Genomic DNA, 26,981 nt, shown 5'->3' on the forward strand with positions numbered 1-26,981 from the left:
CTTCCACCGCCGATACCCCCACAAGCCCCGGCCTGGCCTCGACGGAGCTCGGCCGTGAAGGAGGGGAGTACTGTCACGGTGCCAGAAGGCAGGTATTTCACCTGAGGTTGAAATACCCAACCAGCGTGACAGTGCCAGCTTAGGGCCTCATCCCGGGCACGGCGCCCGGAATGAGGATCGCGAGATTCTGCCTGTTCTGACCGCCTGGCTGACCGATACTTCCTCAACTCTGATGTCGATCCTGTTCCCGACCTCTGAGCAACGTCTTGTTATTCTAAGTGCCCGTCTGATAGCCCGATCCTGCGTTCTGCCCGTGTATCTACTTCGTTAGCCTGTTCCGAATACACTCCCGAGCCCGCACCTTGACAGCAATAGCAGATGATGTTTCAGCCTGAGGCCAAAACTATCCTCTAGATATTGCGTCGATATACAAAGATACATCGTGCAGATATTATTGGCGTGCCCTGTTTATTTTTCAACTACAAAGTGCCGTTAAAAAAGCTTGGATTGGATAGGAATTGGACTATCATGCAATGTTCGGTATGTATAAATATGTAGGAGGTAAAAGAAAATGTAGTGTCAATTGTACAGTGGGAGCCACCTGGCTCAATCGTATTCATGTCATGTCCCTCAATGCGTCTTGTGTCGTCTCGTCTCGTTTCGTGTCATCATAAGTCATGTTCTCTTGCAATAATTCGTATACATCATACTCTAGAAACTGTGTTCGCCAGGTCCTTCAAGCTCATTATCCGTAAATGAAGGCCGCTGGTCAAGGTACCCGTGCATATCTAATGGTGCATAGCGGTGCATCTGTGCGGATTGGAATTGGTGCCAGCAACTGGGAAAAGTTAGCCAAAAGCTCAAAGTAAATGTTTGACAAGTACCAACCTCGGTGCTTCCAGCACATAACGAGCCATGGCCTCTCTAAACCGGCTCTTGTATTCCTTTGGACTGGTAACAGTAGGTCGATTCTTGCCTCCACCCGCGAATCCACGGTCTTTGATCCAGGACTCGAGCTTCTTGTCCCAGGTGTAGGTACGAATACAATCAATGATCCCAACGACCAGTTCTGACCGACTCTCGTCGATGGCGATCATGAGTGAATAATCCATAACGTCCAGACGTGCCAGAAACAAAGTGTCGTTCCATACGCTCTGCCGTAACAGCTTCTTCGAGTGCTCTCGGGTAAAGAGAGGCGTTTCGTAAATGAAATCTACCATGTTTTCGTCTAGGAGGACCTCATTTCGTTCTCCCGTGCTCTGTACCTTGCGGTTTCTCATCGATCCTTTGAGATCGAAAATTCGTGTCGGCACTCGATCGTAAAAGAGGTTCTCCATCAGCAGCAGGTACCAATTAAACTCGGTATTGGTTGCAGGATTCTTGATGACCACTTGGTAGAAACCAAACATCTTTGCAATGGCAGATGGCAGATCATGGAACAAAGCTTCGGACATCATTTGGAAGTATACAGGAGCAAACTTCAAGAAGGCTTGTGTCTCAATAGGTGATAGCGACTTGAGGATGAACCGGTCATCGGCAGTCTTCAGGAACAGCGAGTTCGTTTTCCCTCCCCGTGAATCCCACTTGGCGCATCGAGATAGTGATTCCACAATCCGGTCAGCGACTCCGCACTTGGTCCGCATCGCGTCAAATTGTTCAGCATAAAACACTTTGCACATCATCTTTGCTGGACCTTCCTGGAACTGATATTTAAGGTGTGTGCCAGTCTCTCGAAGAAGGGCATGTTCAAGACGACCCTCATTGAAATCAGCTACACCGCTCTCGAGATCAAGCGGCTGCTCGCCTAATTCCCCATAGCGTTTTTGTATGCTGGCCAGCTTGTCCTTATAGTCTCCAGAGTCCAAGGCAAATGCTATCAGAGAGCTCGGCTCATCCTCGCGGACGATTATGTCACAGTCAGCGAAGACGTGGTCAGACATTGTGAGCGGATAATCAAGGGATGCCCATCCGCTGGCCGATCGCTCTGACCAGAAATTCGTCAAGAGCTTCAAGAGCGTACTTCTTTCATGTTTCGGTAGCTCTTTCAAGTCCATAGACTCATCCTCTGGTGACATCTTGGCCAACTCGTCGCTTTGGTCAGCGACATGATGGCCGTCAAGGGAGGGGCGTTCCTCGTCGCTGTGCCCTTCTTCCCCATCGGCCTCGGACATGTGCTCGGTATTCTCAGGCTGCTCGACCGAAGCTTCCGAGGGCATCGGCCCCAAAGTTTGAGGTTGTTTGTTTGGTTCTTCACTCGTGGACAATCTTGCGGAATCCTGGCTACCTCTGATTGAATCCTCGTTAGGGAATCGCGGAATTGTCGAGAGGAGGTCGTCTCCTTCACCAGAAGGCTCGCGCTCCTGAACTGCTTCATTGACGTTCTTGTACACTTCGACAATTGGTTTCGAAGAAGCGAGTGGGTAGGCGCGGGAGTGAGTGCCTTTGGCAGCTCGTTGCTCTCGCTCGCGTTGTCGCTCCTTCTCAAATTCACGGCTGAGCTGTTCAAAGTGCTTGGCGAGGGACGAAACGCGATTCTTCTTTGATGGTATTGACCGAGGTATCAGGGATTGGCCAGGGGTAAGCCGACCATTTCGGAATGCATTGAGTCCAAACCGCTCCGACAGTTTCTTATCTGCATACTTGGGTTTGAACTCTAGCGGAGGGCTCACCGTGCCACTCGATCGCTGTAGCTTTCCGGGACCAATTCTTGTTCCTTTGAGAGTGTCACCGATCTCCCTGAGAGATTGAATAGGCTGTGATCGTGCACGAAGTAAAGGTGGCGAGGTAGACTTGCCGCCGCGCCGGAAGGTACCGTCTGATGGCCTTGGGATCGACGAGAAGCTACTGTGCTGAGGAGTAGAAGGAGTCTCTGGATTTGGTTGCTCGACTTCGTCAATCATCTTGCTGTTCGCTTCAGTACTCTGTGCTTGAGCGACACCTGCATCTGCTGGCGCAGCTTCCAATTGATCGTTATTTGTTGTTTCCTTCACAGCGTCAGTAGCGATTGGCGGTGGACCTTCAGCAGCCTCGTCTATGGGCGCCTCGTCAGTCTGAGCTTCTTTCTCGCATTCTTCTTCTTCCACAGTTTCTTGCGATGCCGGAAGCGATTGCGTTCCTGGAGTAGGAGAAGGTGCATCCGAGCGCAGCTCCTCGGGAATTTCGTCTTCGGGCAAGTAGACACGCTTCTTCTCGCCCGAATGTTCTTCGACAACCGAGGCCAGAACATCATGGGTCTTCTCAGGAGATAGCGTCATGCGGCGCACAATGCGTGCACCATCTGGTGTTTGGCTTCGATCGGTTTCAGGATCAGTTGGCGTTGTCGGTTGGTCATCGGTGGAAGAAAGCGAAGTTACTGAGGCGTCTCTGTCGAGGAAGATCTTCTTCAATTGCAGAGTGGCCAGCCGTCTGATATCTTTCTCCGAGGGGAAGAAGCTCTTCTCAAACTCGACAAACGAAGTGTCCCACTCGACGACTTTTTCCTGCACAGACCTCATCACCTTGTTCAAAGGAATGACCTCCCAATATCGGGAGTTCATGTACCTCTCCTGCAGCTGCTTGATCAAATGGGGGTGGTCCTCATTGACCCTGCGAGTCAAGTGTTCGATCTCTTTCTTGCAGTCTTCTGCCAGATCCGGTATGACACTTTCAACATTGATGGCTTTGAGCCGCGCTTTGACCGAGAGCATGAACTTGTTGATACGATGTTCGTTCTTTTGATAGACTTCGTTCTTGAGAGTCAAATCTTTGTCAACCTTCCAAGTCACTCTTGTTCTGGGTACGATAATCTCTAACAGGTTGATGGCGTCATATTGGATCCGGATAGCGATATCCTTGAAGCCAAAGTAACGTAAGTGGTCGCGTTGTAAGTCGTGTGGACAGACGCCCGCACGAGCGTGCAGATTCTTGCTCCAGAAGGAGAGCTCTAGGTACTTCCCGAAAGAATATTTCCAGGTGCTGTCGGACATTGGGAGCACTTGCGTCTCGTTGCCACAGATCTTGCAGCAGCTCCACATCAGAATCGTATCATGATAACCTCGGAGCTTCGAGGGATAAGGTTGGGTGAAAACGCTTATCTGAGCTTCGCCGTGGACGTACTGTCGATGGTGCTCGTACATTCGTTTCTCACAGCCATTAGCTGTGCAAATGGCGTTTGCACTGAGACAAATATCCTCAACATATTGGCCAAGCGTACAGTCGGGTTCGAAGAGGGCATCATCTCCATGCTCATTGTAGAACTCCAGAGCGAGAAGATCAGGCCCTGAGCATGGTATTGATGTTGTAGTGCAAACAAGGCTGAATAGGATGACAATGTTCTGATGCGCATACGGATCAAATAGGCCCACCGTTCCGGAAATGTAGGAAACCCACGAGCGCTTTTGCGTCTCATAGTGATGCAATGCTCGATCATATTCGGCATCGTGAACGGCTTGCAGAATTTCTTTGACTTTCGGAGACGCGTCTTTCGGTGCCTCGTGAACCATTTCTGGCGTTATCAGGCTGAACTTCAGATTCTTGGTCTGTTCGTCTGTTAATTGAGCATCGTGGAGACTCTGATCTCGTAGGCGTTTCAGGTAAGCCAGTCGTCGCTCCATTGTTCTGGCACGCATAAGAAGGTGAGGGGGCTCAAACTTGACGAAAGGTGATGCGGAGAGGAGCTTCGTCTCATGGTCTCGAACAATATCTTCATAATACGTGGGCATAGGGACGTCATCGGGTACATCTGCGGCATCAGCTTGTTCTTGGCTGGATGGTTCGCTATCAAGATTGATGGATTGGATGGTAGACCCTTCATGCATCATTGCTAGTGAGGAACGTGGGCGCTGGTGGGCCACCTCCTCGAGTTTCTTTTCAGTCACAGGTGACGTTGGTAGCTGAGCAAATTCATCCCTCATCACACAAGTTTCCAGCCGAAGGTTGTAAACAACATAGGCCATGAACTCGGTGATCCTCTTGACCTTCGCGAGCACTTCGCCATTGCCTCCTCGTAACACAATTGTACATCCCAGCTCTTTGTGGCAACCAGAGATGTAGATATATGTCTTGCGTTGGCCCATGTAGACGTATGTTTTGACATCGAAACTGCCGCATTCACTGCTCACAGGCGTTGTCACGAGTTTATCCATAGAAGTTATTATACGTGTTTGTGTGCATCGTGAAACAGCTTCAAGGACCGAGGACTTGACATTGTAGACGGTCGCAATCCCGGCGCGTTCTAGCAGTTCCAAAGCTAACCCGGAAACATTCTTTTCCACGAGTAGCAAATTTGGACGCAGGGCACATATCCGGCTGACTAGGTTCTCGAGAAATTCTCGTTCCTGGCGAATCACATGTTCTAGGCTCATGAACTGTTGTTGATGGCGAGCATATTCTAGTGCGAATGCGATGATGAGAATCTTTGGCTGGACAATACTGCGAGGCATACTCTTGAGGGCGACATTCTTGCTGAAGACCAAGCCTGACACATACGAGGTGTCACCAGGGCGTCCACCAGGAATCTTTTTCAGTTTGATGTAGTGACGAATGTCCATATCATCACCGCTCTGGACTTCTGGGTCCACTTCATCCGCTGCTTTGAGTAGTATTGGAAGAAGTGCCGTCTCCCAGCTTTGAGCATGTGGTACAGATGAATCATCGAGTAGCTGCCGCAGTAGTTTGCGCACATGCTGCAAGCTAGCCTTGCCCATCTCCACTGGCGGTGCTCCCGAGCCCCTCATCGAGGAACTCCTCGTCATTTTGAATCCGCTGGAGTTGACATTCGCTGGAAGGGCATGACCTGAAATGTCGTACGGATTGAGGATACCCTCTTTTGATGCTCTGGGCGAATGGCGATGGATACTGCTTGCGACACTGAGATTGCGACGGCGAGAAGAACGGGGCTTGAGATTGTTGATGCTGCTTTCGTCCATCTCACGACCAGGGTGATTGAAGGCGGCGCTATTTCGATCCCCGAAAGTAGAGCGTCCCTTTTTCATCGAGGCAAAAAGACCACCCAACATGGTACGTTCATGGTCCCCTCCAGCACTTTTTGGCAGTGGGCCCTCGGATACTGCTGCTAGTATACTTGGCTGTTCGTCACCACTAGACGCATCGTCGGAAAGATACTGGGCGAGATCTGGGTCGATGATATTATCCTTGTGGAAGGCAGGCAGACGCGTCTCAAAGGGAGAGTCGTCACCATGTCGCCGCTGAAAGGGCGCTCGATCATCATGGTAAGGTTTAAAGTTTCGAATCACTTGCTGTCGTGAGTGATGGCGCTTATGACCAATCCGCCCACTGAGGGTAGACTTTAATGATCTCGACGACGTAGGCCTAGCCAGCGGCCTGTCAGGACTAATTTCAAGAACGGCTGAGCGGCGGTTATGACCTTCTCCAACGCGTCTGGTCGCTGGAATCGCCATTGTCGGAGTCTTCATATTATCGATAGACTGTGAAATAATAGACGCTGCATCGTCATCGTCGGCGCCCATGCGGGAAGTGTTTCCAGTGCTGAGTTCGGAAATTCGTGGGTTGACCACAATGGGGCTTTGCTCGCTGTCTGAGAACTCAGATGAATCATCGTCGTGCCCATTAATCATATGCTCGCAAGGCTTGCACACGCGGATTGTCCCTGGTTGACCAAACTTTTCGCCAGGAATGAGAAGAGTGCATTTTGAATCAAAGATCTGGCCACAGGTGCGACAATGATGCTTGCGTCGAAACGTCGAGAAAGGCTCACCGCAATGGAAACAGTCTTTTGCGTTTTCATCGCGCATCCAGAAATCCTTACTCAGTAGTCTACTTCGGAGCTGGGTTACGACGCCGTCACCGATATTAGGGCGACGGATTTGTGCATTTCGAGACGGTGCTCTGTCAAAAGTGGTGTTAAGGGGGGTTATGATAGTTGGTGAGCCCATAGCAGTGCTAATTGATGAGACTTGAGAAGTTGGGTAGCCGGGCAAACGCCCAGGGTGGGTAGTCTGCGCGCTCCCCTTGCTCTCTTTCTGAGGACGAAGCTTGGGTGAGTCTCTTGACTGGCCTTCTCCATCCATGAACGACATAGAGGTAGCTATCGTAGAGGGCGTACGGCCCTCCGCATAATTGCTATCTTCCCCGCTAGTAAATTGATTCACACTGCCAGCTCCAGACACTGGGGCGGTAGCAGAAATCTCAGGTTGTATTGACATTGAGAAATTCGACCGCGTCCTGTCCCGCGGGAAACCGCTGTCGTGTGTGCTATCAATGGATCTTTTGGCTCTTCGTGCTGCAAATGGAGCGCCCACGTCCATCTCACGTCCAGTTCGTGCGTCAGGTCTTCTGGAGCTACCCCGCACTTGAGTTCCGCTAGGAATACTGCCAGCATCTGCCACTCCCTCGTGCGAGTTATTGAAAGCCTTTGCGCTAAGCACTGGTGACTGAGTTCGTTGTAGACTGTAGCCTGAAGAGCTCAAGGATGTAGTTTTGGGATTGTCTTCATTTTCGGTGCCGCTGGACTCTTGTACTTGCGGGTCGTGCAAAGACTGCGTTATCGATGGATCGCTCATAGCAAGGGTATTCTCTTTTATTGCGCTGACGTGAACCTCGGTAACGGCTGGGTCCACTGCTCCAGTGTTACCAGGATTTGGTAATGAAACATTTGACGGTTTTGCGGACGCCGACGGAGCTGCGGATGCTTTGGAGGATATACTTCCGGCTTTGGAGGAAACCTTGGAAGACTTTGACGGACCGATAGACATGGGATCGTCGTGAATGGATGGGCGGCTTGCGGACAAAGGCGAATTTAGCGTTAACGGCAAAGGCGAGCCATGATATTGCTGAGCTTCCACGGGCAAAGCGTCTGGGTTGCGTTTCGCAGTCAAGCGATCTGACGGAGGACGTTTCGGGTCCTCCACTGTCCTTCCGACTCCGCTAACCATATCTCTCATCCCACCAACAGACGTTCGCAGCCTACTATATAATCCGCTGAGACCACCGTGAATCTCATCTGCCACAGTTTTGTCGTCCACGGTGGATGCGGGGACCGGCGGGCTGGCGAATTCGTTGAACACGGTGAGGGCATCGGACTGGTAGGCAGCTGTGTGTATTTGGTCAAGGGCGGCGGTTAAGTTCTCGCGTTCTGCTTGTGTTGACAATGACGCGCGGGAGCTTCGTCGACCGAGTGGGAGGAAGATCGAGGACGCCGAGGGACTTGAGTTCCCTTGTGACGGTTGAGGGACCATCTCGGCGGGTTAACTGTCAAGCGACAGCAAGGGAGAAGAATATGAGCCTGCAAAGACAACTGGGTATCAAAGACCCAGCTGAAGTTAGTTCAAAGAGGCGGTGGCGAGCATCGAGGCTATTCTGTTGCGGAGACGCTAGAGCGTTCCGTGCTTTGTAGAGAAAGTCCTTTGTGGTGAACAGCCATGCAGGGACCTGTTTCGCATTTCTTCCTGAGGCAGAGAAATTACATGAAACCAAGGACAGTACGGACCCGGGGACGTGAGAGATCGAGGAGAAGCAGGTTGTACGTAGCAGTGAGCGCTGTTTCTCGATCGGGCGATCACTGCAGCCTCAGAGTCAAGAGCCAAGTCAGGTGCCCAATGACGTGGGCTGTGGCTGCCCCTCGTGTGTGTGGCTAGTGCGATCTCCATGACCCGTGCCTGTGGCTGAGACAACGCGACAAGCGCGTCTTCCGAGAGTCGAGACCAAGCAGTCACTTATGCCGTTTCTCTGAGAGATTGGGCTTGCGGGGTGGGATCTGGTTCTATTCTATATTCATCTAATTCAGTTCAGACTTTCTTCAGTGCTACTCGAGTCTGTATTTCCGCTCTTTTAACCTCGTCTCGATTGCACCTTCAGTTTCTCCAATGCGGAGTGGTCTGTGGCCTCTGGTGCGCAAACCTCACTTTCTCTTGACGAAATAAGATGTGACGCACGGTCTCGACTGCTTGCAGGGCCGTATCTCTGTCCAATCCTACAATGAGTTTAGCAAGAACTTGGATCTCATCCTTTATCGAGCACTGCCTTTCGAGCTATGAGACTGGGCGGCGAGATTCCGGATTGAGCTGGGAGGACGATGGTAGCAACATTCGCTTTCCTAGCCCTACCCAACAACATGCGCAGATAAACTCTGTACGCCGCCTGCCTGACTTTCTTTCGTTGTATTTGACTAATGATCGTGTCTATAGTGGAGCGCCGACGCCGTCCATACTGCGAACTTAACGGACCTCGATACACAGATCGATGCACGCCTCTCTCGCGACTCGCTGCAGGATTATGATACCAGGTTTCCCAAACATCCCCTACGCAAAGAAACATGTCGAGGGTATTTCATTCACCTTGCCGAATTCGAGCTGGTATACGAATATTCCACCGGGAAACCGAAAGTCCATCTATATGTCAAGCGGTTCAGCATAGTATGGGAACGGGACAGATTCAAGGGGCCGCCAATGGGGAAGACTGTGCCAAAGAAGCCTGCTCTAGCTACTCTACTCAAACGGGTCTCTTCGGCTATCAAGAACAGGCATCCACCGACTCAAGAAACGCCCAGTAAAACGGGCAATCGTGGGCGCAGCAACGGATACGGCGATATACCCGCGACTCAAGCAATCGGTGGCCCTATAATTGAACCTGCGGAGCATCAGCTACAAACCCAAATAGCTCGCCATTTACCTACAAGCTCTCCTGATCCAAAGCGGAGAGTGGCCGCTGGAGGGTATTTGTTGGAACATCTTGCGCAGGTAAGAACTCCTGACATTCAGCCAAGTCGAAAGAGTTCCGCCAATGCACAATCCTTGGACCCTGTCTCTGAACCTGAATCAAGGCGTCGCAGCGCCAGTCGTGTATCTGCCAATACCGAAGAAAATCTTGGGTTACATCAATCGCACACCTCGAACCAAGCAGCGGAACGTTTAGGGACGTCGCCGGGTGATGGCACCCACTCTAGACCTACTGGGTCAGAAGCTAACCTAGATCAGCCGTCGCCCAAGACCATAGGTAACCAAGTGACTCCAGTTACTCCAGTTACGCTTGCAAAGGAACCATTACTGCAGGAGATTGAAAGGGTGGAGTCTCCCTTCACCCCAGAGAAGCAACTCAACAGCTCGCTAGAGGCGTCACATGTTACACTTCGACCTGCAAACCTAGACAAAGACGTAGCTACAGCTATGGTCAATCCTTGGGAAGACATGATAGAAATCAGGAGCATCGACGTCACCGTGCCAATGGACCAGTTGGAGCTTCTGGACGCGGAACGCAAGCCATGGTACCCGCCCGCAGTTGGTGAACATTTACTCTCAGGGAATATACCGCCAGCACTTCTGGGCGAATGGAACCAGCTTGTTCTACAACGACAGCAAGAAGAGAGTGACGGTTCTAAGCTTGCGGATGATGGCCGTTCCAAGGGCCCCAGCACGCCTATCAGCAAACGGAGCTCGGAAAATGAAGACTCGGATGAAGATTCGGATGACGATTTGAGTGACGACTGTGGCGACGATACTGATGAGCATTTCAAAATTCCATGGAGCACATCGCCCACCCGGACTCCCAGTCGTAGCGTACTTTTTGCTCAGAATCCGCTGCCTGAGGACACCCCAACGAAGAAGGCCCCTGAGCCACCAAAGTCCCGACAGATTAGCGGCAAAGGCGACAACCCCGACACTACACATCCTGAACAGCAAGACGTTCAGGAGGATGTCGCAGCATCCCCGCACAACCGAAACAAGTCTCCTGACTCAGTGCACCGGAATGAGCACCAAGATCTTTCACAACCCCAAGAGCAAGATCCAGAGTCAGCTAGTGTGAAAGCGTCGGAAAGGCCCCATGATCAACAGGGTGATGTGGTTGACGACCCAGATATACTTGGCATGAATGACGCCGGTCCTCGAAGTTCCCAGTCCGACAACACTGAATCCGAAACCAGCAGCGACTCGGAGATGGAGATTATCCCACTGCATCCACTATCCGTAAGCACTCAAGGAGTGTCTAGTCAGGCCGAAGGACCCTCAAGTTCTAGCGCGTCGCTCCCGGAAGTCGCAAGGCAGAGGGTTCAGGTGCTGGAAACACCGGCAGCAGCTCTCAGAAAGTCGCATACTGAGATGAACAACCAGAACGCATTCCAAGCGAATGTCGAAATGGCGTCCCAGCCCGATAAATCATCTTCGCAGTCACGCATTCTCAACACCTACCCTAGCAATGATGGAGACTCAAGACAAGAGACGTCGCAGGAAAGCTTGAGATCCGCACCAGCAGTAGAAACGGAAAAGTCGAATCATATGCATGTCCAGGGAACTCCGTTAAACAATGAAGTTCCGCCAACACAGCCAACGCCCTGGTCAGAGACTAATTCCGTATTTACTTCCTCAGGTCCAAAGGTTGTCGAAACAAGCGCAATCCTCGCTGCCTCTACGTATCAATCCCAATCATCCAAAGCGTTCTCGTCATACCGCGACTTGCCTCCCTCGTCAATGCTGTCGTTAGACGAGCAAAGAAGCCCGAGCGTGCAAAGCTCTACGCAACACAGTCCTCTAAAGATTGATCGTGCATCTCCACTAAAACGATCAGCATCCGAGATCGGATATGGTGGATGCGACTCGCCCTCCAAACGAGCCAAGGTGGACAGCCAGCCAACCTCTCAAGACCTGAACATCATTGCCAACAAAGCCAAATTTTTCCATCAGGAGGCTACCACCCATGCAGCGCAAAGTCTAGAGGCGTCAGAGATATACAAGAAGTTTTGTTCAGCTTACCCAACTTACACAGGTGACTTTGAGCACTTCTTGGGACAATGTTCCAGGCTACGGGCATTCAGAGAAGGCGGCAGTCTACAGAGACCGCATTTGTGGGACGATTTTATCATCAAACACCTCACGGATTACCCGCAATACCTCACCAATTGTATGCGGAATGACACGAGACCACTAGCATACGAACAACATTTTGCGAACTCGTTTTCGACACCAACATACACCAAACGTTGCCTTCTTCCGACCCGGATCAATACGTGTGCAGCTCAATTCATTGCAGTTAATACGGAGCCACGGGATATTTCTTGGCCGGTCGATACGAAGACGTCTTTCACCGAGAGTCTTAGGAACAACCTTTCAAACTTTCATGCCCACTCCTTCGCCCCAACTCAATATTCATCTCAAAATGAACAGCAGCAGGCCGATTGGAATGATACTTCATCAGAAATCAGCATTCCCGACAGTGAGCCGGCTCGCGCAGCCGCACAGGCACTTCTTGATGAAGATCGGAGTGTTAACGGAATGCGCGAGACTACCAGCATCGCCCCTGACTGGATGCCTAGTGATGAAGAGATGGAAGATGCTGACAATGATGCCGATATCGACGGTACAATGCATGAAACAGCCAGTGTCGAACTTGGCGATGAGGATGAATCAAAAACCGAAGTCGAAACCAGGCCAACACCTGGAAAATCTCTCAGAGATTCAGTACCTGAGAGTCCAGCCGCAAACGCCAATGCCAATGCAGTCGCAGAGCCCGAGTCAGAATTCGAGGTTGAACTCGAACCTGAAACGAGGTCCCAAGAACCTTTTATCCCATCCCGTCCCGATGTCCCTATAGTTGCTCCACCTCCAACCCAAGTAAACCCACCACAGGCAGAACCACAACAACCGACAAAACCCACTGCCTCCGCTCAAACCGTCTCTGATGACGAGGTTGAGGACGAAGATGAAGACGAGGACAGGGACGAAGACCAAAACGAAAACTGGTTCACCTCCCTCCGCCACATAACTCATCCCCTTGAAACAAACGGTCCATCCTGGTCCGACGATCCAAATACACCCTTTAAGCAGTGGGCACGACGCGATCAGGACGTCCTGTCTGTGCGGAATCAGCGCGGTGGGCTGCATGTTGAAGTCGATGAGAACGGCGTTGTAAGGGGGTTTGAGTGTGCTCGGCCTTCGAAGTAAAAGCATTAGGAGCTTAATGAGATGAGGATTTTCTTTTTGCTTCTTTCATATACTTTGTTGCACGCTCCGTATATGGCATGATATACCCTTCCTTCTCGCACAATATCTTCCTTGACCAGGGCAAGGCCGGCTTTTTTCGACCTCCTTCAGAAATTGGCCGCTGTTATATGCTTGTCTATCTCATTCCGCGCTATTCGTTTTCTCTGCTTGCATTGATACATGAATACCAAGTCTATGATCAGCATGGAGTTCCGGGGAGGTCTGTCTCGCCTTAACGTTATTCAATATAGAAGCCAAGTTATACCAAGCACCAGAGAACTCAATCTAGTACTACAGTATGGAGTACAACTCTCCACCTGTAATCGAAGGGACATTCCCGGGACAGTAAAGGCAGGCGCAATGGAGGAGACTACGAACCGCTCCTTCCGTTATTGCCACCATGGTCATGGATCTCGATCGCGCCTTCCTAAACCTACACTCTCAAGTTGATTAGGAAGGAACGATAGACCGCCCGTAGCAGCTGGCTCGGCGTCACAAGTTCCGAGAATAGAATACTGTCCACCTTCTCACCTCACGGAAAGGTAGGGAATGCCTACAGCATCAATCAGCGTGCGAGGTTATCTAGTGCAAGTTCGACGCGTCATGGCTCTCACAGGCCATGGCAAATACACTCTTAAACAAGGCGAGAATGTTTCAGAGGTTCTGCCTGATGAGAGGAGCACTACCTTTCTGGAACCTATGGTGCGTTAATGTTGTTGGGCCTGCCAAGCAGCCCTATACTACGACCCTGGATTCAATGCAACGGTAACAGATACCATATGGCCAATAAAGCTTCTCCCAGCCACCGGCAGATACACTGAGACCTAGGCACCCTCCCCAGATCCTATAATATAAGCGGACAGCAGAGGCTCCGAAGCCGGGTCCCACAAGGCGTCCCACGGCATCCCGCCAGTTTGGCCCGGGGCCGGTTGGTTGATCACCGATCTACGTACAAGACATCGGCTTCGCAACAGAGTTGTCTTGTCTTGTCAGACCCTTGCGAGGAAACGTGTTAGAATCTGCGGGACGATTTTGGGAGATTGTGGATCCGTTCGCAAGGTTATCTTGGAGGCAAACAGAGTCATTGGCTGTGTTTGATCGTTCGTACCTTATCCAGCTGGGCATGGCTGAACGTGGCTGTGTTTGGGACCGGGGTGAGATTAGGTCGTATAACTCAGATCTAGCCTACTAGATTCGATGTTGACTGTGGCGTCTTGGCTTGATTCGCTTGGCTTGATTTGCTTGTTTTACTTTGCTTGTTTTAACGCCTACTTGGGCTAACAGATCGGTAGGGTGAGACTGGTTGTTCCCGAATTCCCATTCGAGAGATGATTATCCGGATAGGATATCGAAGAGGATATCGATTGGTCGTTCATGCAAGACAGGGATCCCACGAATATTCTACCTTCTGTGCGCTTATTACTCTACATAAAACTAGACATAGGGCTTATACTCCCGTCCGCTCGCATACAAGACAATGCCAAGCCCATCGCTAAGACAAAGACCTATACTTAGATGCGTATATAGACTATACTGCTACTGTATCATCATAGACGGAACATACTTTCCTTCATATTCAAGTCTCAGACAAAGGGTCAATAAGAGACACCAGGAAATACCCCTCGTTGGATCTGCGAGGCTGAATTGCCTAATCAGGACGAACAATGGCATTGTTTGCGAGGTCATGCCCCGCCACGCAAGCGCTGTACTCTAGACGCCCTGCTTGCCTGATCTTCTGAACACCTGTGATGAAGTTATCTTGACAAGTGCAATATAACCGAATGGTCGTGTATAAAGCTGGTTATATCCAGAATTCCAGCAAGATGTATCCGCTTTACGTCCACAGAGTTATCCGGCGAGGATTCGATACGATGGCGTTTGAGATGTTGGCTTCTGTGTTTGGATCTGTACGTTTCTTGCAAAAGTCACTCGTTTCGCTCCCTAGTTCCTTCTACTCTTGTGATTATGCAGCTAACAAACCTCTTCTCTACCCAGAAACCCTCGTCCTTGCCCGAAGACGAACAGGCTCAAGACAGTGAAGCCCTAACCTTTGACCACGACCACAAGTCCGCCCTATCCCTCACAAACAACGCAACAGAAACAAACCCACCCCTCCTCGCCCTAAAGAACCTAGTCGAAACAGACGGCGCAGGAACGTGGCCTCCGCGCGCAACGCACGGATATACCTGGCCCGAAGCACTACAGCTCTATCACGAGATTTACCTAGCTGCGGCACCATACCTCTCAACAGAGGACGTATCCACCGACGACGAAATCAACAGGTCTCGAGTTCAGAGCTTCAGGGACCGGATCCGACTTGTATTGAAAGAGAAGATTGATCTCCATGCCGTTCAGACAATCCTCGCCTCCACCGAAACCAACAACCACACAGATGAAGGAGGTTTCGATGCAGCAGCATATAACGGCTTCGCATGCTGTATATCCAACCTCCGGCACGCGTATCGATGGGGCCTTATCCCCGTCGTCCGCGTAGCACAGGATGAGAAAATCATTGACTTTCCGGACGAACTTGTTCTGCCATGGGGGTATATATCGCGTCGATTCGGAACGACGTCGCAGGGTGGGAATCTCATGACGAATTACCTCTGCAATTTTGATGAGGGGGGTGAGATGATTTATCAGGTTAATCCGGGGTTGAGGGAGGAAGTAAGGCGGGCGGAGTATGAGTTTGCATTTATGCTTGTGCGGATTGAGAGGGTTGTATGTTTCCTATCCCAGTCCCTTCGTTGACGTCCTCTTGCCCCTTTTGCGGTACCTGGTCGGCAAAGAACTAATGAATTGTATATCAGGCCATACCCATCTATACCGAAATAACGCATGCAATAACCCACTACAGCACCGGTAACAAACCCGCCTGCCTGTCCTCCCTAACCCGAATAACCATCCTCTTTCCCACCCCATTACAGATATTCTACAAAACTCTAGTCGACAACATCATATCCCCAGAAGTCTGGATGCACTACATCCAGGGCCCAACAGGCTGGGGCGCCGGAGAGATGGTTAATGGCGAGTACGTCGAATATGACGGGTTAAGCGGGAGCCATGTACCCCTTTTCAGGGTAGTTGATGCGTTTTTGGGGATTGGGGCTTATTTTGATGAGGGGAAGGAGGGGTTGTATATTCCAAGAAGTCAGAGAAAGTTTTGTGAGAGGGTTCGAGAGGGGTGTTTTTGTCAACGGGCGGAGGAGAATGGGGATACGGAGATTGGAAGGGTTTTGGAGGGGATTGTTAGGCAATTGAAAGTTGGTACTTACCCGTTCAGCGCAAATATATATATCTCTGTCGGAAAGTGCTAACGTACAACTTCCAGACCTTCCGCGCGGCCCATCGCAGCCGCATACATAAGTACCTTAGTGCGCCGGCCCCCGAGCGACTGATAATGACGGCCGGGAAATCCGTTCTTGAAAGCGAGGAGATTCCTGAGATTGAGACGGCGATTAAGCATCTTGATGGGATTTTGGCGAAGAGGATTAGTGAGACAAAGTAGACTCTTTTGCTTTTTTTTTTTGTGTTTGTATTTATGCGAGTGAGTTGTTATATAGATCAGAGAGAGTTGAATTGTTCTGGAGTTACTTGGTGTCATTACAGAATTTAGTCAAGTTAGAAGACAAAGAGTTGAGCTGACTTAGGGCAAAGCCATCTACAAATCCGTCAGCAAGTGGTACTATTCTCAGCCTGAGGCAGCAACATCACCACCAAAACCAGCGTTGCCATGACGCTCCACACGTGACCCCACCCTCAGTAAGGCTGAAGTTTTCTCCAATCCAAGTCGAAAGCAAGAGCTCAGCCGCACCAGGCTACGGAAATCTGAAAAACTCAGCCCCAATTCCGACCCCGATGTCGCGTCGTGAACCGTGGGTTTGGTCGGAATTGCAGTGCGTGCCGGAATAGAAGTCCATATTTGGGTAATGAAAGTATGGAATGCTGGTGCCTTGCCTTCGAATTTTGGCCGAAGAATCTGCGGTGGATGGCTTGGCTGGGTGTCAAAGTCAAACAGCAACGAGATCAACGGCAGTGGCCCACGGGACGGGAGATTACGAATCATGTGCGGCAGTGTGATCCTTGGTCTTGTTCAGGGACGGTGTCAGAGTTGGGTGGAGTGGTTGCAGGCTGAAGCTGGAGATGCCAAGAGCGGAATGGCGAAGCCTAACATTACTTCTCTTCTATTCTTTAGAGAATGAGATGAGATTCGTGAAAAAAGAGTGCAGTTTTTAGTTATCTATCTACAGAGTGTATTTTATTTACTGGCTAAATGCATATACCATAATCATGAATAGACTACAGAGTAAAACTCCATGAAGGACTTTACAGTAAACATGAAATGCCGACGTCAGTGACGCGTGGTTATGCCCGAACAGGACTAGTGTGCGAAGATCAGCCACAGATATTTGTTTACTAACCGCATCGGGGCGTCTAAACATAGAAAAGAGGCGAAGCGGCGTGACTGCGCCTCTAGAAGAGCTGCGTAACGTCCAGCCTCCTGCGGTCCTGCCAATAAATAAATAATAAATATCCCAACCTCTCCTGCTTCTTCCTGTCATCATATTCTATCGCCATATTCCCGTCAACTCTTCTTTACTTCCACTTCATCAACACCGCCATCATGGGTAAAGCCGGTCGCGTCGTCTGCATCTTCACGCCCTACCTCCTCACCATCGCCGCCCTAGTATGTCTCATCTTCGTTGGGCTGAGCTCAACAAGTAGCGGCAGTGGCACCACCAAAGACCTGTACTTCTTCAGGGTATGTTCTTTACCTCTATCAACATCGATTCAAGCTAATTGATTAGGCCGACCTTCGCGACCTCAATGCATCATCAACGGTGTCGGATACCGTATCCGACGCCCTCAGCGACCTGAACATCCAGGTCGACGACGGTGACATCAGCACCGCCCTTGACGAGGTCCAGAAGTACTTCAACATCCCCGACTTCTACAACATCGGTCTGTTCGGCTACTGTCAAGGAAACGTCACCTCCAACGATGAATACAAGGTCACCAACTGCTCTTCCCCCGACGCGCAGTTTTGGTTTAACCCGACCGAGATCTGGAACTTGGACCGACTTGGCCTGGAGAACGCTATTCCCGACGACCTGCAAGACGCGCTGAACGTCTACAAGAACGTCTCGAAATGGATGTCCATTGCCTACATTATTGCTTTCGCCGCCACCGGTCTTGAGATCCTCCTCGGTATCACCGCCATCTTCAGCCGCTGGGGCTCGTGCATCACCACCCTCATCGCCATCGCAGCCTTCCTCTTCACCGCTGCCGCCTCGGCCACCGCGACCGCTATGTTCGCTGTCATCTCGGGTGTTTTCAACGACAAGATCAAGCCGTACGGTATCGAGGGAGACATGGGCCGCAACATTTACGCCGCTACCTGGCTCGCGACCGCCTTTTCGCTTGCCGCCGCTCTCTTCTGGGCTATTAGCTCGTGCTGCTGCTCTGGCCGCTCGCCTTACAACCACCGTCACGGCCGCAACCGCGGGGGCATCACCGCTGAAAAGGCCCCATACACCTACGAGCCCGTCGGCGACTACCCCAACCCCCAGCCTCCCTTCCACCACAATGCCGCCCCGGGCTACCAGGCTCCCAACCACACAACCTCCTACGAGCCCTACCGTCACGTCTAAACAGACAACAAATGAAAACCCAAAAACAAAACATTAAAAAAACACCTCGGTTCGACCCCTCTTGCAACAGCAATAGCAAGAGTGACGATATCATGCAAGTTGCACTGACTTGATTTAATTATGGCTGGATATGCTTTGGTTGCATTGGTTATATAGCCAGCCAGATATCACTCTGGCGCGGCTCTTCGAATTTGTCTTTATTATCTATTTTACCTACCTGGTTTAGCCTGGCACTGGCACTGGCAATGGTTCCGGTGGATATAGATCTAGTCTTTACGATAACGATACCCTCCTTTAGTTGAGATTGAGATGAATCGAGTTGATTTTCATCATATTACTTCTGCTTTCTTGTGGTCTATTGTAAATGTAAACTTTAGGTAGGTGTAGAACTAGGAAGGTGGAACAGAAATCGTCTAGGAGGGAATGAACGACCGACGACCTCCATCCCACTTGCCCTGCCTCGTACCTTCCTAATACGCGTTGTACCGCAAATGAGGAAGGAGCGACATATACTTTTGTCTACCTAGGAGGGAAGGAACGAGCCGCCTCCATCGCACCTGCCGTTTTTCGTTCCTTTCCCATTCAAGTCGCGCGTAGATTAGGAGGGAGCGATGGACGTTTGATAGAACGGGAAGGAACGAGTCACATTCATTGCACCTGCCATTCCCCGGCCGTGTAGGTACCTTCCTAATTAAAGTATTGCCACAGATCAGGAAGGAGCGATGGGCGTTTGATAGAACGGAAGGGACGATCCGCCCCCGTGGGCCTCCATCGCACCTGCCCTACCGCTTCTCGCGCCTTCCTTGTTCGTGTTGTGATACATACTAGGAAGGAACAGCCTGCCTCCAGCTCTATCGCACCTGCCCGCCGTTCCTCGTACCTCCCCAATTCAACGCTGTGGTGTAGATTTGGAAGGAGCAATAGGCGTTTGACAGATTAGGAAGGAACGACTTACCCGACCTCCATTCCTGGCCGGTTTCGTGCCTTCCCGATCTAAACTACAGCCAGAGTTAGAAAGGTGCGATGGATCTGATAGTATTTGGAAGAAGTGATGGCAGGCGGGACTCGCAGTTGCTTTATTTAAGGTACCTATGCAACGGTATCTGCATAAGGAAATACTATCTAAGCTAGGGACTACGGTGCTAGAAGGAAAAAGTGTAAGCGCAATGGAGCGTTACTGCTATACCTATACCATACCTACTGAGGTAGTGTCTAAGGTAGGTACTCATTCAATCTATACTTCCCCACCACCACAGATCTCAAGCGATGTCCTTAGCCAAGCCCCAAACGCCGCGAAATGCGCCTCCTCCCGTATCCCCTCGCGTTCGCAAAACCCCAATAACGCCCTATACCGCCCCTCCACACTCGTCTTTGTACTCGAAAGAACCTTTGCTAAATCGACGGGACATAAGTATGGTGGCTGTCGTAGATCTTCGAATAGCGAGGCACTGCCTTGCATTAGGCATGCGTAGTATGTGCAGTGGCCTAGCCCGAAACAGTGCGATAGTTCGTGGGTTGTTGTGCGTGTTAGGCGGGACGTCCAGAGGGTTGTGTTGTTGGGTCGGGAGGAATTGGAATTGGTGTTGGTGAATGCGGATAGGGCTGCTGAGAGGGGTGCGTTGGAGTTGGGTTGCTCGGCATCTTGTGGCGATGGTGATGGTGATGACATTCGGCGTTTCTTGGTGATGCTCCCATGTCCATGTTCCCTGCACTTTTCCTCCTTAAAAGCCTGGCAATGAGAAGCCGGCCAGGCATGATCCGTTTCAACCCCATGATATCCATCTAGGATAGGGTTATACCGCGCCGTTGAAACAACAGCAACGCGACGACCACCATATGCCCGTCCGCAAACGAATTCGTCGTCTTCACTTTCGAAAAGATCATGGTCTACAAGTAAACATAGGGCATATGCGTCGGTTGGTAACATGGCCATTGCAGCAGCGAGCAAATCCTCAAGATTGAGCTGGTGCGAGAATATCCCATTTGGCGAGGGCCGGATGCGGATCTGTATACATTTATGTTGTGTGTTCAGGCCGACTTTAGTCTTGTCGTCTTTGTAGGGCGTGAAGCCCAGACTGGGGAACCGGAGTTCTTTGACGGGGAGACCGTGGTAGAATGCCCCAACCTAGTCGAGTACGTCTGATATCTTTGGTTACGAAACTCGTTCCCAACCTGCGTCTATCCTCTGAGGAATACCCCAATCACCCATCTCCATACCCCCCTCAACACCCGGCGAAGCCAGATACACGGTCCTCCGTCTACTCGTAACCTGGCTCCGAACGCCCAGCCACTTCTGGTAATCCTGCGGCGGGTCAGGGTCAATCGCTAGATCGTCACCCGGTAGAACTAATGGAGCTGGGAAATTCTGGACATCGGATCTTGTTCGTGAAGAGGGAACTTTTGATGATTTTGGCCTTGTTGCTGTCAGGCAGGTCTGCTTGATTAGGTGGGTGTATTTGCTTTGCGGGGCGTGAGGGGAGACATTGTAGGTTAGGACTTTGTGAGTGCAGGTGTTTTGGGGTGGGGTGCGCATGGTTGTTAGTGTTTGATGGAGGGTTGTTGACGGCTAAGTGTGATCTGAGAGAAAGAAGCATGTCACTGGTGCAAAGGTTAGCGTCTTGGCGGGCAGATTCACTTTTCGACCCTGTTAGCCAGGCTAGCATCAACCCTGTACGTCTCAGAGAAAGGTGGGATAGTCTGCCGAGGAGAACCCGCTAACCGTACTTCAAGGTGCCCTAGATTCTCGTCATGCGTCTCATGTATGCAACGGAAGGGACCCTAGGCCATGCTGCTACTGTAGGCCCATCGCGCAGATAGAGAATGAGCACTCTGAAGACAATGCTTGAGGGCACGCAGCTTGGCCTGATCGTTGTTGAAGCTCAAGCTGCCGCCCGTTCTTCGGCGTTATTGACAGAACCCACACGTGATGATTAGACGTCTTATCTTATCGGACCCTGGCCATATCTTATCTTATCGCGTAACTATGACGTCGTGTATACGAACCTCAAGCCTCCTTGCGACAAGAAAAGTAGGTACCTACCAGGAAGACATCCAACTTTCATCCTCATTCCTCACTCTACTCATCAATCACACCGTCTACATATACTAAAGATACATCAAATGCTCTCATACCTCTACAATAACATCCCCACCATGTCCGCACCCGAAGAAAAAGCCTCCCAATACCGCCTAAAAGTCACAGCGGGCCCCTCCTACGATGCCGCAACACACGTCGACGTCCCAGTGAACCAAGACAAGACACTGAAAATCTCCTCCGAGCACGCAGATACGAATCTCGCAGTCCGAATCCAGAATTACACAGGTAGCGCTAGCCCACAGCCAACCCATTACCTTCCTTGCCCACATACTGTATTTGGTACTGACATGTCATTCCTTAACCAGGCTACCCAAACACCTCCCCCAAAACAAACCCCTACTTCACCAACCCACGCCACACAAAAGACCAATACAGCATCTCCCTCGCGATCCGCTTCAACAGCGCCATAAACGGCAACGACCTAATCTTCGGCAACGACTTCGACCGCCCTATAAGAGACAGATTACCGCCTGGCTTCAATGCCGCCCTGAAATTAGCGCAGTGGACAATTGATCCGGCGCTTGACGGGGACGCGTATGCTGATCGGCCTTATTTGTATAGTCCGGCTCTGGCTACGTGGAATGCGTTTTGTGTTGGTGGGAGGGGAACGGGGGAAGATAAGGGGAAGGGGGTGGATGTTCATGGGGTTGTTGTTGAGGAGGGGGAGGATGATGGAGTAACGGTTAGGAGTGAGAAGGGTGTTCCGGAGACGGTTGATGGACGGAGAAGTTTCTTCCAGAATGAGGCGAATAGGAAGGCATGGGATTTTGAAGAGGGGAGGGTTTATTGGGCGGATTTCGGGAATCAGTATTTGGATTTTAATGGTACATACCTACCTACCTTTCACTGCCCTTCTTACCTACTGCCGGTGGTATACTAATGAGCGCATGCAGAATTTACCCTCCGTCTCCCCGGCTTCAACATCAACGCTTTGCACTACATCGATGAAAAAACGCATTCCCTGCGCTACGTCCTCAAGAACCGTGCTACGGGCGATGTCTATCTGGTTGTTGTGTTTACGTTGGTTCATGCGACGGAACAAGATGATAGCCATGGTCAGGGTGCGTTAGAGTCCGATGAGCAGGACCAAAGTAAGAGGAAAGGTGATAGGTTTGAGTGGGAAGCTGAGCCGTCGGCTGGAGATGTTGAATAAACTAGAATAGAGCTATTTGCGCTATGAAATTATGTTTTGAACGGGATACCTAATGAGAAACGACACTATAGATATTGCTTTTTAGCAGGTATGATATCCGCTCTACGTGGTATATAGGTCAAATCATGTTTGCCAATATTCTGGTCACAAACGCAACAACAATAATTTCAAAGCCCAGATTGAAGTGTGTCAATAGGAACTGACCTATCCACTCTCACTCAAGAAGAAGAAACTCTTCTTCCTAAGACTCTTCACTGCGATATTCAACAATCTTCTGTCTTTGCATAGCCTCGCGCTCTCTATGGCATTTAGGTCATCCATGATCGCCCGCTCGGAAATCTCCCCGTATACATTATTGACCTGGTCTTGTACCATATGAACCTGGTCCTGAACGGGAATGGCGCGCTCAATGCCACATCGCAATATACCACTTGTGATAAGGACTTTCAAAATTGGTTGGAGATGTTCATCATGAGTCATGCGGTACAGAATCTCAATGACATCGATCAAATCCTGCATCCACTCTTCGCTTTCATGCCAGAGAATATTCTCGATGAAGCAGAAGACTCGCTGATTGAGCGGGAGTTGCTCGATAAGGGCCTTGAAGGTGATGCAGAGGTCCTGGGTGATATGGGACTCGATACGCTCGGCGTAGTCGCGAGTGCCAATAAAGCTGTGATCGAATGGACCGACTGCGTGTAAAATCTGGGTAATCAGAGAACGGAGCAAGCCCTGAGGGCCTCTAAGGGAATCGACTCGAGACTCGTGCTGGCCGCAGAAGAAGTGAAGAGTGATGGGCCCGGGTGTGTTGGCAAGGCTTAGGCCCAGGTGCGCGCAGAGGTAGGAGAGTGGAGTGATTCTGGAGCACAAATCAAAGTCTGCTTGGACTAATAGCAGGTCTGGCCTTGCCGAGATAAGCCAATGGTGGAATCTGCGCTGGCTCATCAACTGTTGGGCTTGTGCTTGAGCCTGAGATGTAAACCAGTTCCCTTTTTGGAGGACGTAGTCTAGGTCGCCCAGAGGGGACAGGTGGTGCACACCTAGAGCCCTGGCTAGTCGTTCTCCATGAAGGAAGGACTTGCTCTGTTTGTCATCCTGTAGAATAACGCCATGTGCTACGGGAGCATTGAGATGAGCTTTGCAAAGTTTGTTAGCTGGGCTTCGGCAATTGTGAAGATTACGGACCTTTGATGGCGTTGATCTCGTCCATGAGCGTTTTGCAAAGAGCGGTTTGGGCGTGAGATCCCAGCTCTCTCCTTTCCTCCGCATTCTGATAGTCATCTTGCAGCTGCTTTAGAAAAAGACTGATTTGACGTGCCTCATCGCTGATGGTACCCACAGACTGCTTAATATTCCCCACGTCTATCTTGGTGTCCGTTACCAATGCTCGCATCATATGGGACTCGTTTGAGATAGCGCGAGTTGTGGAATCGATCCTTGAGAATGTGGCATTCAGAACCTTCTGGAGACAGCCTCGGTATTCGTGAACCTTTGCGTGCATGGCTCCTAGCACCTCTTCAAGCTCTCTAGCTGCTAGTGTAGGTCTGAGCACCTTATGAAGCATCTTCTTGGTTCTACCCCCTGCATTCAGCCGAGTAATCAAGTCTTTGGTGGCGCACAAGACGGCGTCGTACAACTACAGCGCGGATGTTCTCAGTTCTGCACTGGATTTGAATTGCTCTCGAGCTATGCGAGTGTCCATGATGATGTCCACGATGGTGCGAAAAGCCTGTACAATCGTGTTCCGCATATCAGCCTGCTGCTTCGTGATCTGCATGTCCACGTTGTCAGTAATCTATCGTCTTGACTGGCGGCGGATTTTCGGTAAACTAAACACCAATTTTAAAGCAGAAGTCAGGACATTGCCTCCAAACTCGGAAGGCAATACATCGAGCCATGGGTCAATGTCGGTGGCATTGTCTCCAGCCCATCGCATGAACTTGCGCGGGAGCCCCTTATTCTCATATTCATCTTCAGCCCTTTGCATTTCATCAAAGACGTGGTCCCATGTGCATGTTTCGACGTCCCAGTCGATGCCCCATACCTCAACACAGTTTCTTATTGCATCCCTGAAATCACTAGGTGGAATAGTTAGCACTTGTCTCTTGTGGGTCTTGACTTGACAGCCTTGCCTGTGCGGATGGCGCGCAACAAATTCACCTCGCTGATTATCGTACGTCGAAGCGACAGCAAACGCCTCGTGGTATTTTGGCGCCTTGTCGCTCATAAACCGTCCAACTGTCGTCATTGCATCTATGGACAATGGTTTGTCATTCCGCAAAAGAGAGGTGACAACTGGGCTGCCAGCACGCTCGATCTGTCCACTGGTGAGGCAAGAGCAAAGGGAGGACCAACATAGCCTTCGGTGTGACACGATTTTGGCATGCCACAATTTTCAGTGTCAGATTATGCCTTTGCTTCTTCGACGACGGGAACGTATCTCCCTGCATTTGGCCTGGTGTACAGGGATATGGCGGGGTTTCCACGGAACAGAGCCCTGACTGTATGGAGGACGAGGTGAGAATGGTGGTTTCTTTTTCCAAATCTGCAGATTCAGAACGCCTTTCTCACCGCGGCTGCACTTGCGCGGTACGATCAGCATGTTGCAAGGAGTAAGCCGCATGAAGGGTTCACTACTCATGACCTTACCGTGAAATACTTCAAGATTGTAGCTGAGGCGAGTTGGGGATTCGACGAGTATCTTCATGAAACCAAGGGCAAAAGCGATGCCCAGCTTGCACGATACACGGGTGTACGTTCAGACCACTTCCCCACCAGCACCCCTGTGCAAGCCCCTCCAGCAGTATCTGAAAGGGCCACTGCGTATCCGCCACAGACATACGGGTACCAAGCCGCAAGCAAGTATATGAGCCCGTATACAGAGCTCCAACACGAGGCTGGAGGCAGGGAGCCCGCTATTTCCTCAGGGCGCTTCCCATATAGTACTTTTTCCGATTCAACACCAAGACCCGTGCCACAGTACCCCACGCACAGTCATACCCAGGCAAGACATACCTCACCGTTCGAGCCCTATTTTAACCGCCATGATATCTCACGTCTCACACAAGTACGGAAGACACCTTAGTACCGCAGAAGAAATATATCCCATGTCATCGCGGCCACGCACGCCCCAGTCTCCACAGTCAATACAGAGAGACGAGCAGATTGAACCCCCAGTGGCTGAAGGAACGCAGCGAAGGGACATCGCGAGTGGGGAAAATGAACATGGAATCCTAAGCTATCTTGATGACGAGGATTACCTATAATGGCCTTGCAGTTTGAGTCTGTGGTCTTTTGTATCTAGCCCTCTTTGTCACAACATATCATGCATGAGGTATGAATGACAACGAGAACAAAACAGGATCTATCTCTTTCTCGCCCTGCTAGCAAAATAAGTGCGCGCAAAAAAGAAAAACATACAACAGCTGGGATTCGCATGTGGTCACCCACCATACTACTAACCAGCCGGCGTGTGGCTTAAGTACGGCTGAGCGGACGGGAAGCCCTGTTCTCCACACCCTGTGGTCGTATGTGTTTGTTTGAATTAATAAGTGGATATATAGTGTGGCTTTAAGAGAAGAATCGGTGCCCCCGCTAGCTAGGGTTGCGAGATGTTTGGTTGTTATGGCTTGATGGTGCGCAGGTGGCTGGGATATACCATAGCACACACGTACCTAAAGAACTACATACTCTCCGCCAGACAAAATGCGTACTCAAACGACCTTGAACCAATGGAATCTTAGCGTCCCAGGTCTTGGTAGACCCTCTCGCTAGGGATTGCAGAAACTACCATATAAAGCAACCTAACCTCGTATTCCACCCACCTAGGCCGCCAAAACCAACTTCCATCCCATTCAATTTCATCCGGCGCCAGCAACCTGAAGATGTCCACCACCCTCCAACATCTCCCTTTAGAACTTCTCCTTTTCATTTTTAACAGCCTCGCCCGGCTCAAGGACGCCGCGTCCCTCGCCCGAACGTGCAAAAGGACGTACTCGCTTTTCGAGCGCCTCGAGGATCGAGGGAGAATTATTTATTGCATTGTTGTATGTTATGATCCTGCCTCAGCAGCCTAGAACTGAAATTAACGATAACTCTCCTCGTCCCTGGGTAAAATAATATCCTTTCATCTCTCCCACCACCAACGATAT

The 26,981-nt window shown here is 50.7% G+C and overlaps 7 protein-coding genes across 7 annotated transcripts; 4 read left to right on the forward strand and 3 right to left on the reverse strand.

The window, feature by feature from the left end:
- Nucleotides 1–520: 520 nt before the first annotated feature.
- BDV14DRAFT_183181 (1-phosphatidylinositol-3-phosphate 5-kinase FAB1) lies at nucleotides 521–8,488 on the reverse strand. The gene is made up of 2 exons (XM_073770344.1): nucleotides 889–8,488; nucleotides 521–838 (listed from the first exon to the last, which is right to left on the reverse strand). The coding sequence occupies exons 1-2, from the start codon at nucleotides 8,193–8,195 to the stop codon at nucleotides 712–714; spliced, it is 7,434 nt and encodes a 2,477-aa protein (XP_073623099.1). The 5' UTR covers nucleotides 8,196–8,488; the 3' UTR covers nucleotides 521–711.
- A 189-nt stretch (nucleotides 8,489–8,677) lies between these two features.
- Nucleotides 8,678–13,000, forward strand: BDV14DRAFT_148814 (uncharacterized protein). Its single transcript, XM_073766517.1, has 2 exons — nucleotides 8,678–9,087; nucleotides 9,144–13,000. Exons 1-2 carry the CDS (start codon nucleotides 8,935–8,937, stop codon nucleotides 12,888–12,890), a joined length of 3,900 nt encoding a protein of 1,299 aa, XP_073623100.1. The 5' UTR covers nucleotides 8,678–8,934; the 3' UTR covers nucleotides 12,891–13,000.
- Nucleotides 13,001–14,752: 1,752 nt separating this feature from the next.
- BDV14DRAFT_211828 (uncharacterized protein) lies at nucleotides 14,753–16,437 on the forward strand (the record flags this gene model as incomplete). Its single annotated transcript, XM_073776179.1, has 4 exons — nucleotides 14,753–14,836; nucleotides 14,901–15,650; nucleotides 15,740–16,192; nucleotides 16,261–16,437. The coding sequence occupies 4 exons, from the start codon at nucleotides 14,753–14,755 to the stop codon at nucleotides 16,435–16,437; spliced, it is 1,464 nt and encodes a 487-aa protein (XP_073623101.1).
- A 1,011-nt stretch (nucleotides 16,438–17,448) lies between these two features.
- Nucleotides 17,449–18,917, forward strand: BDV14DRAFT_183186 (SUR7/PalI family-domain-containing protein). Its single transcript, XM_073770345.1, has 2 exons — nucleotides 17,449–17,691; nucleotides 17,738–18,917. Exons 1-2 carry the CDS (start codon nucleotides 17,554–17,556, stop codon nucleotides 18,578–18,580), a joined length of 981 nt encoding a protein of 326 aa, XP_073623102.1. The 5' UTR covers nucleotides 17,449–17,553; the 3' UTR covers nucleotides 18,581–18,917.
- Nucleotides 18,918–19,653: 736 nt separating this feature from the next.
- Nucleotides 19,654–21,113, reverse strand: BDV14DRAFT_211829 (archaemetzincin; the record flags this gene model as incomplete). The annotated part of the gene is made up of 2 exons (XM_073776180.1): nucleotides 19,654–20,705; nucleotides 20,742–21,113. The coding sequence occupies 2 exons, from the start codon at nucleotides 21,111–21,113 to the stop codon at nucleotides 19,815–19,817; spliced, it is 1,263 nt and encodes a 420-aa protein (XP_073623103.1). The 3' UTR covers nucleotides 19,654–19,814.
- Nucleotides 21,114–21,733: 620 nt separating this feature from the next.
- BDV14DRAFT_193187 (DUF1769 domain-containing protein) lies at nucleotides 21,734–22,830 on the forward strand (the record flags this gene model as incomplete). Its single annotated transcript, XM_073771736.1, has 3 exons — nucleotides 21,734–21,902; nucleotides 21,983–22,501; nucleotides 22,571–22,830. The coding sequence occupies 3 exons, from the start codon at nucleotides 21,734–21,736 to the stop codon at nucleotides 22,828–22,830; spliced, it is 948 nt and encodes a 315-aa protein (XP_073623104.1).
- Nucleotides 22,831–23,034: 204 nt separating this feature from the next.
- BDV14DRAFT_204973 (uncharacterized protein) lies at nucleotides 23,035–25,078 on the reverse strand (the record flags this gene model as incomplete). The annotated part of the gene is made up of 5 exons (XM_073774629.1): nucleotides 23,035–23,966; nucleotides 24,016–24,404; nucleotides 24,471–24,601; nucleotides 24,668–24,908; nucleotides 25,008–25,078. The coding sequence occupies 5 exons, from the start codon at nucleotides 25,076–25,078 to the stop codon at nucleotides 23,035–23,037; spliced, it is 1,764 nt and encodes a 587-aa protein (XP_073623105.1).
- Nucleotides 25,079–26,981: the final 1,903 nt, after the last annotated feature.

This window comes from Aspergillus stella-maris (genome assembly GCF_047715825.1).
Source record: "Aspergillus stella-maris strain CBS 113639 unplaced genomic scaffold BDV14scaffold_85, whole genome shotgun sequence".
Classification (NCBI taxonomy): Eukaryota; Fungi; Ascomycota; class Eurotiomycetes; order Eurotiales; family Aspergillaceae; genus Aspergillus; species Aspergillus stella-maris.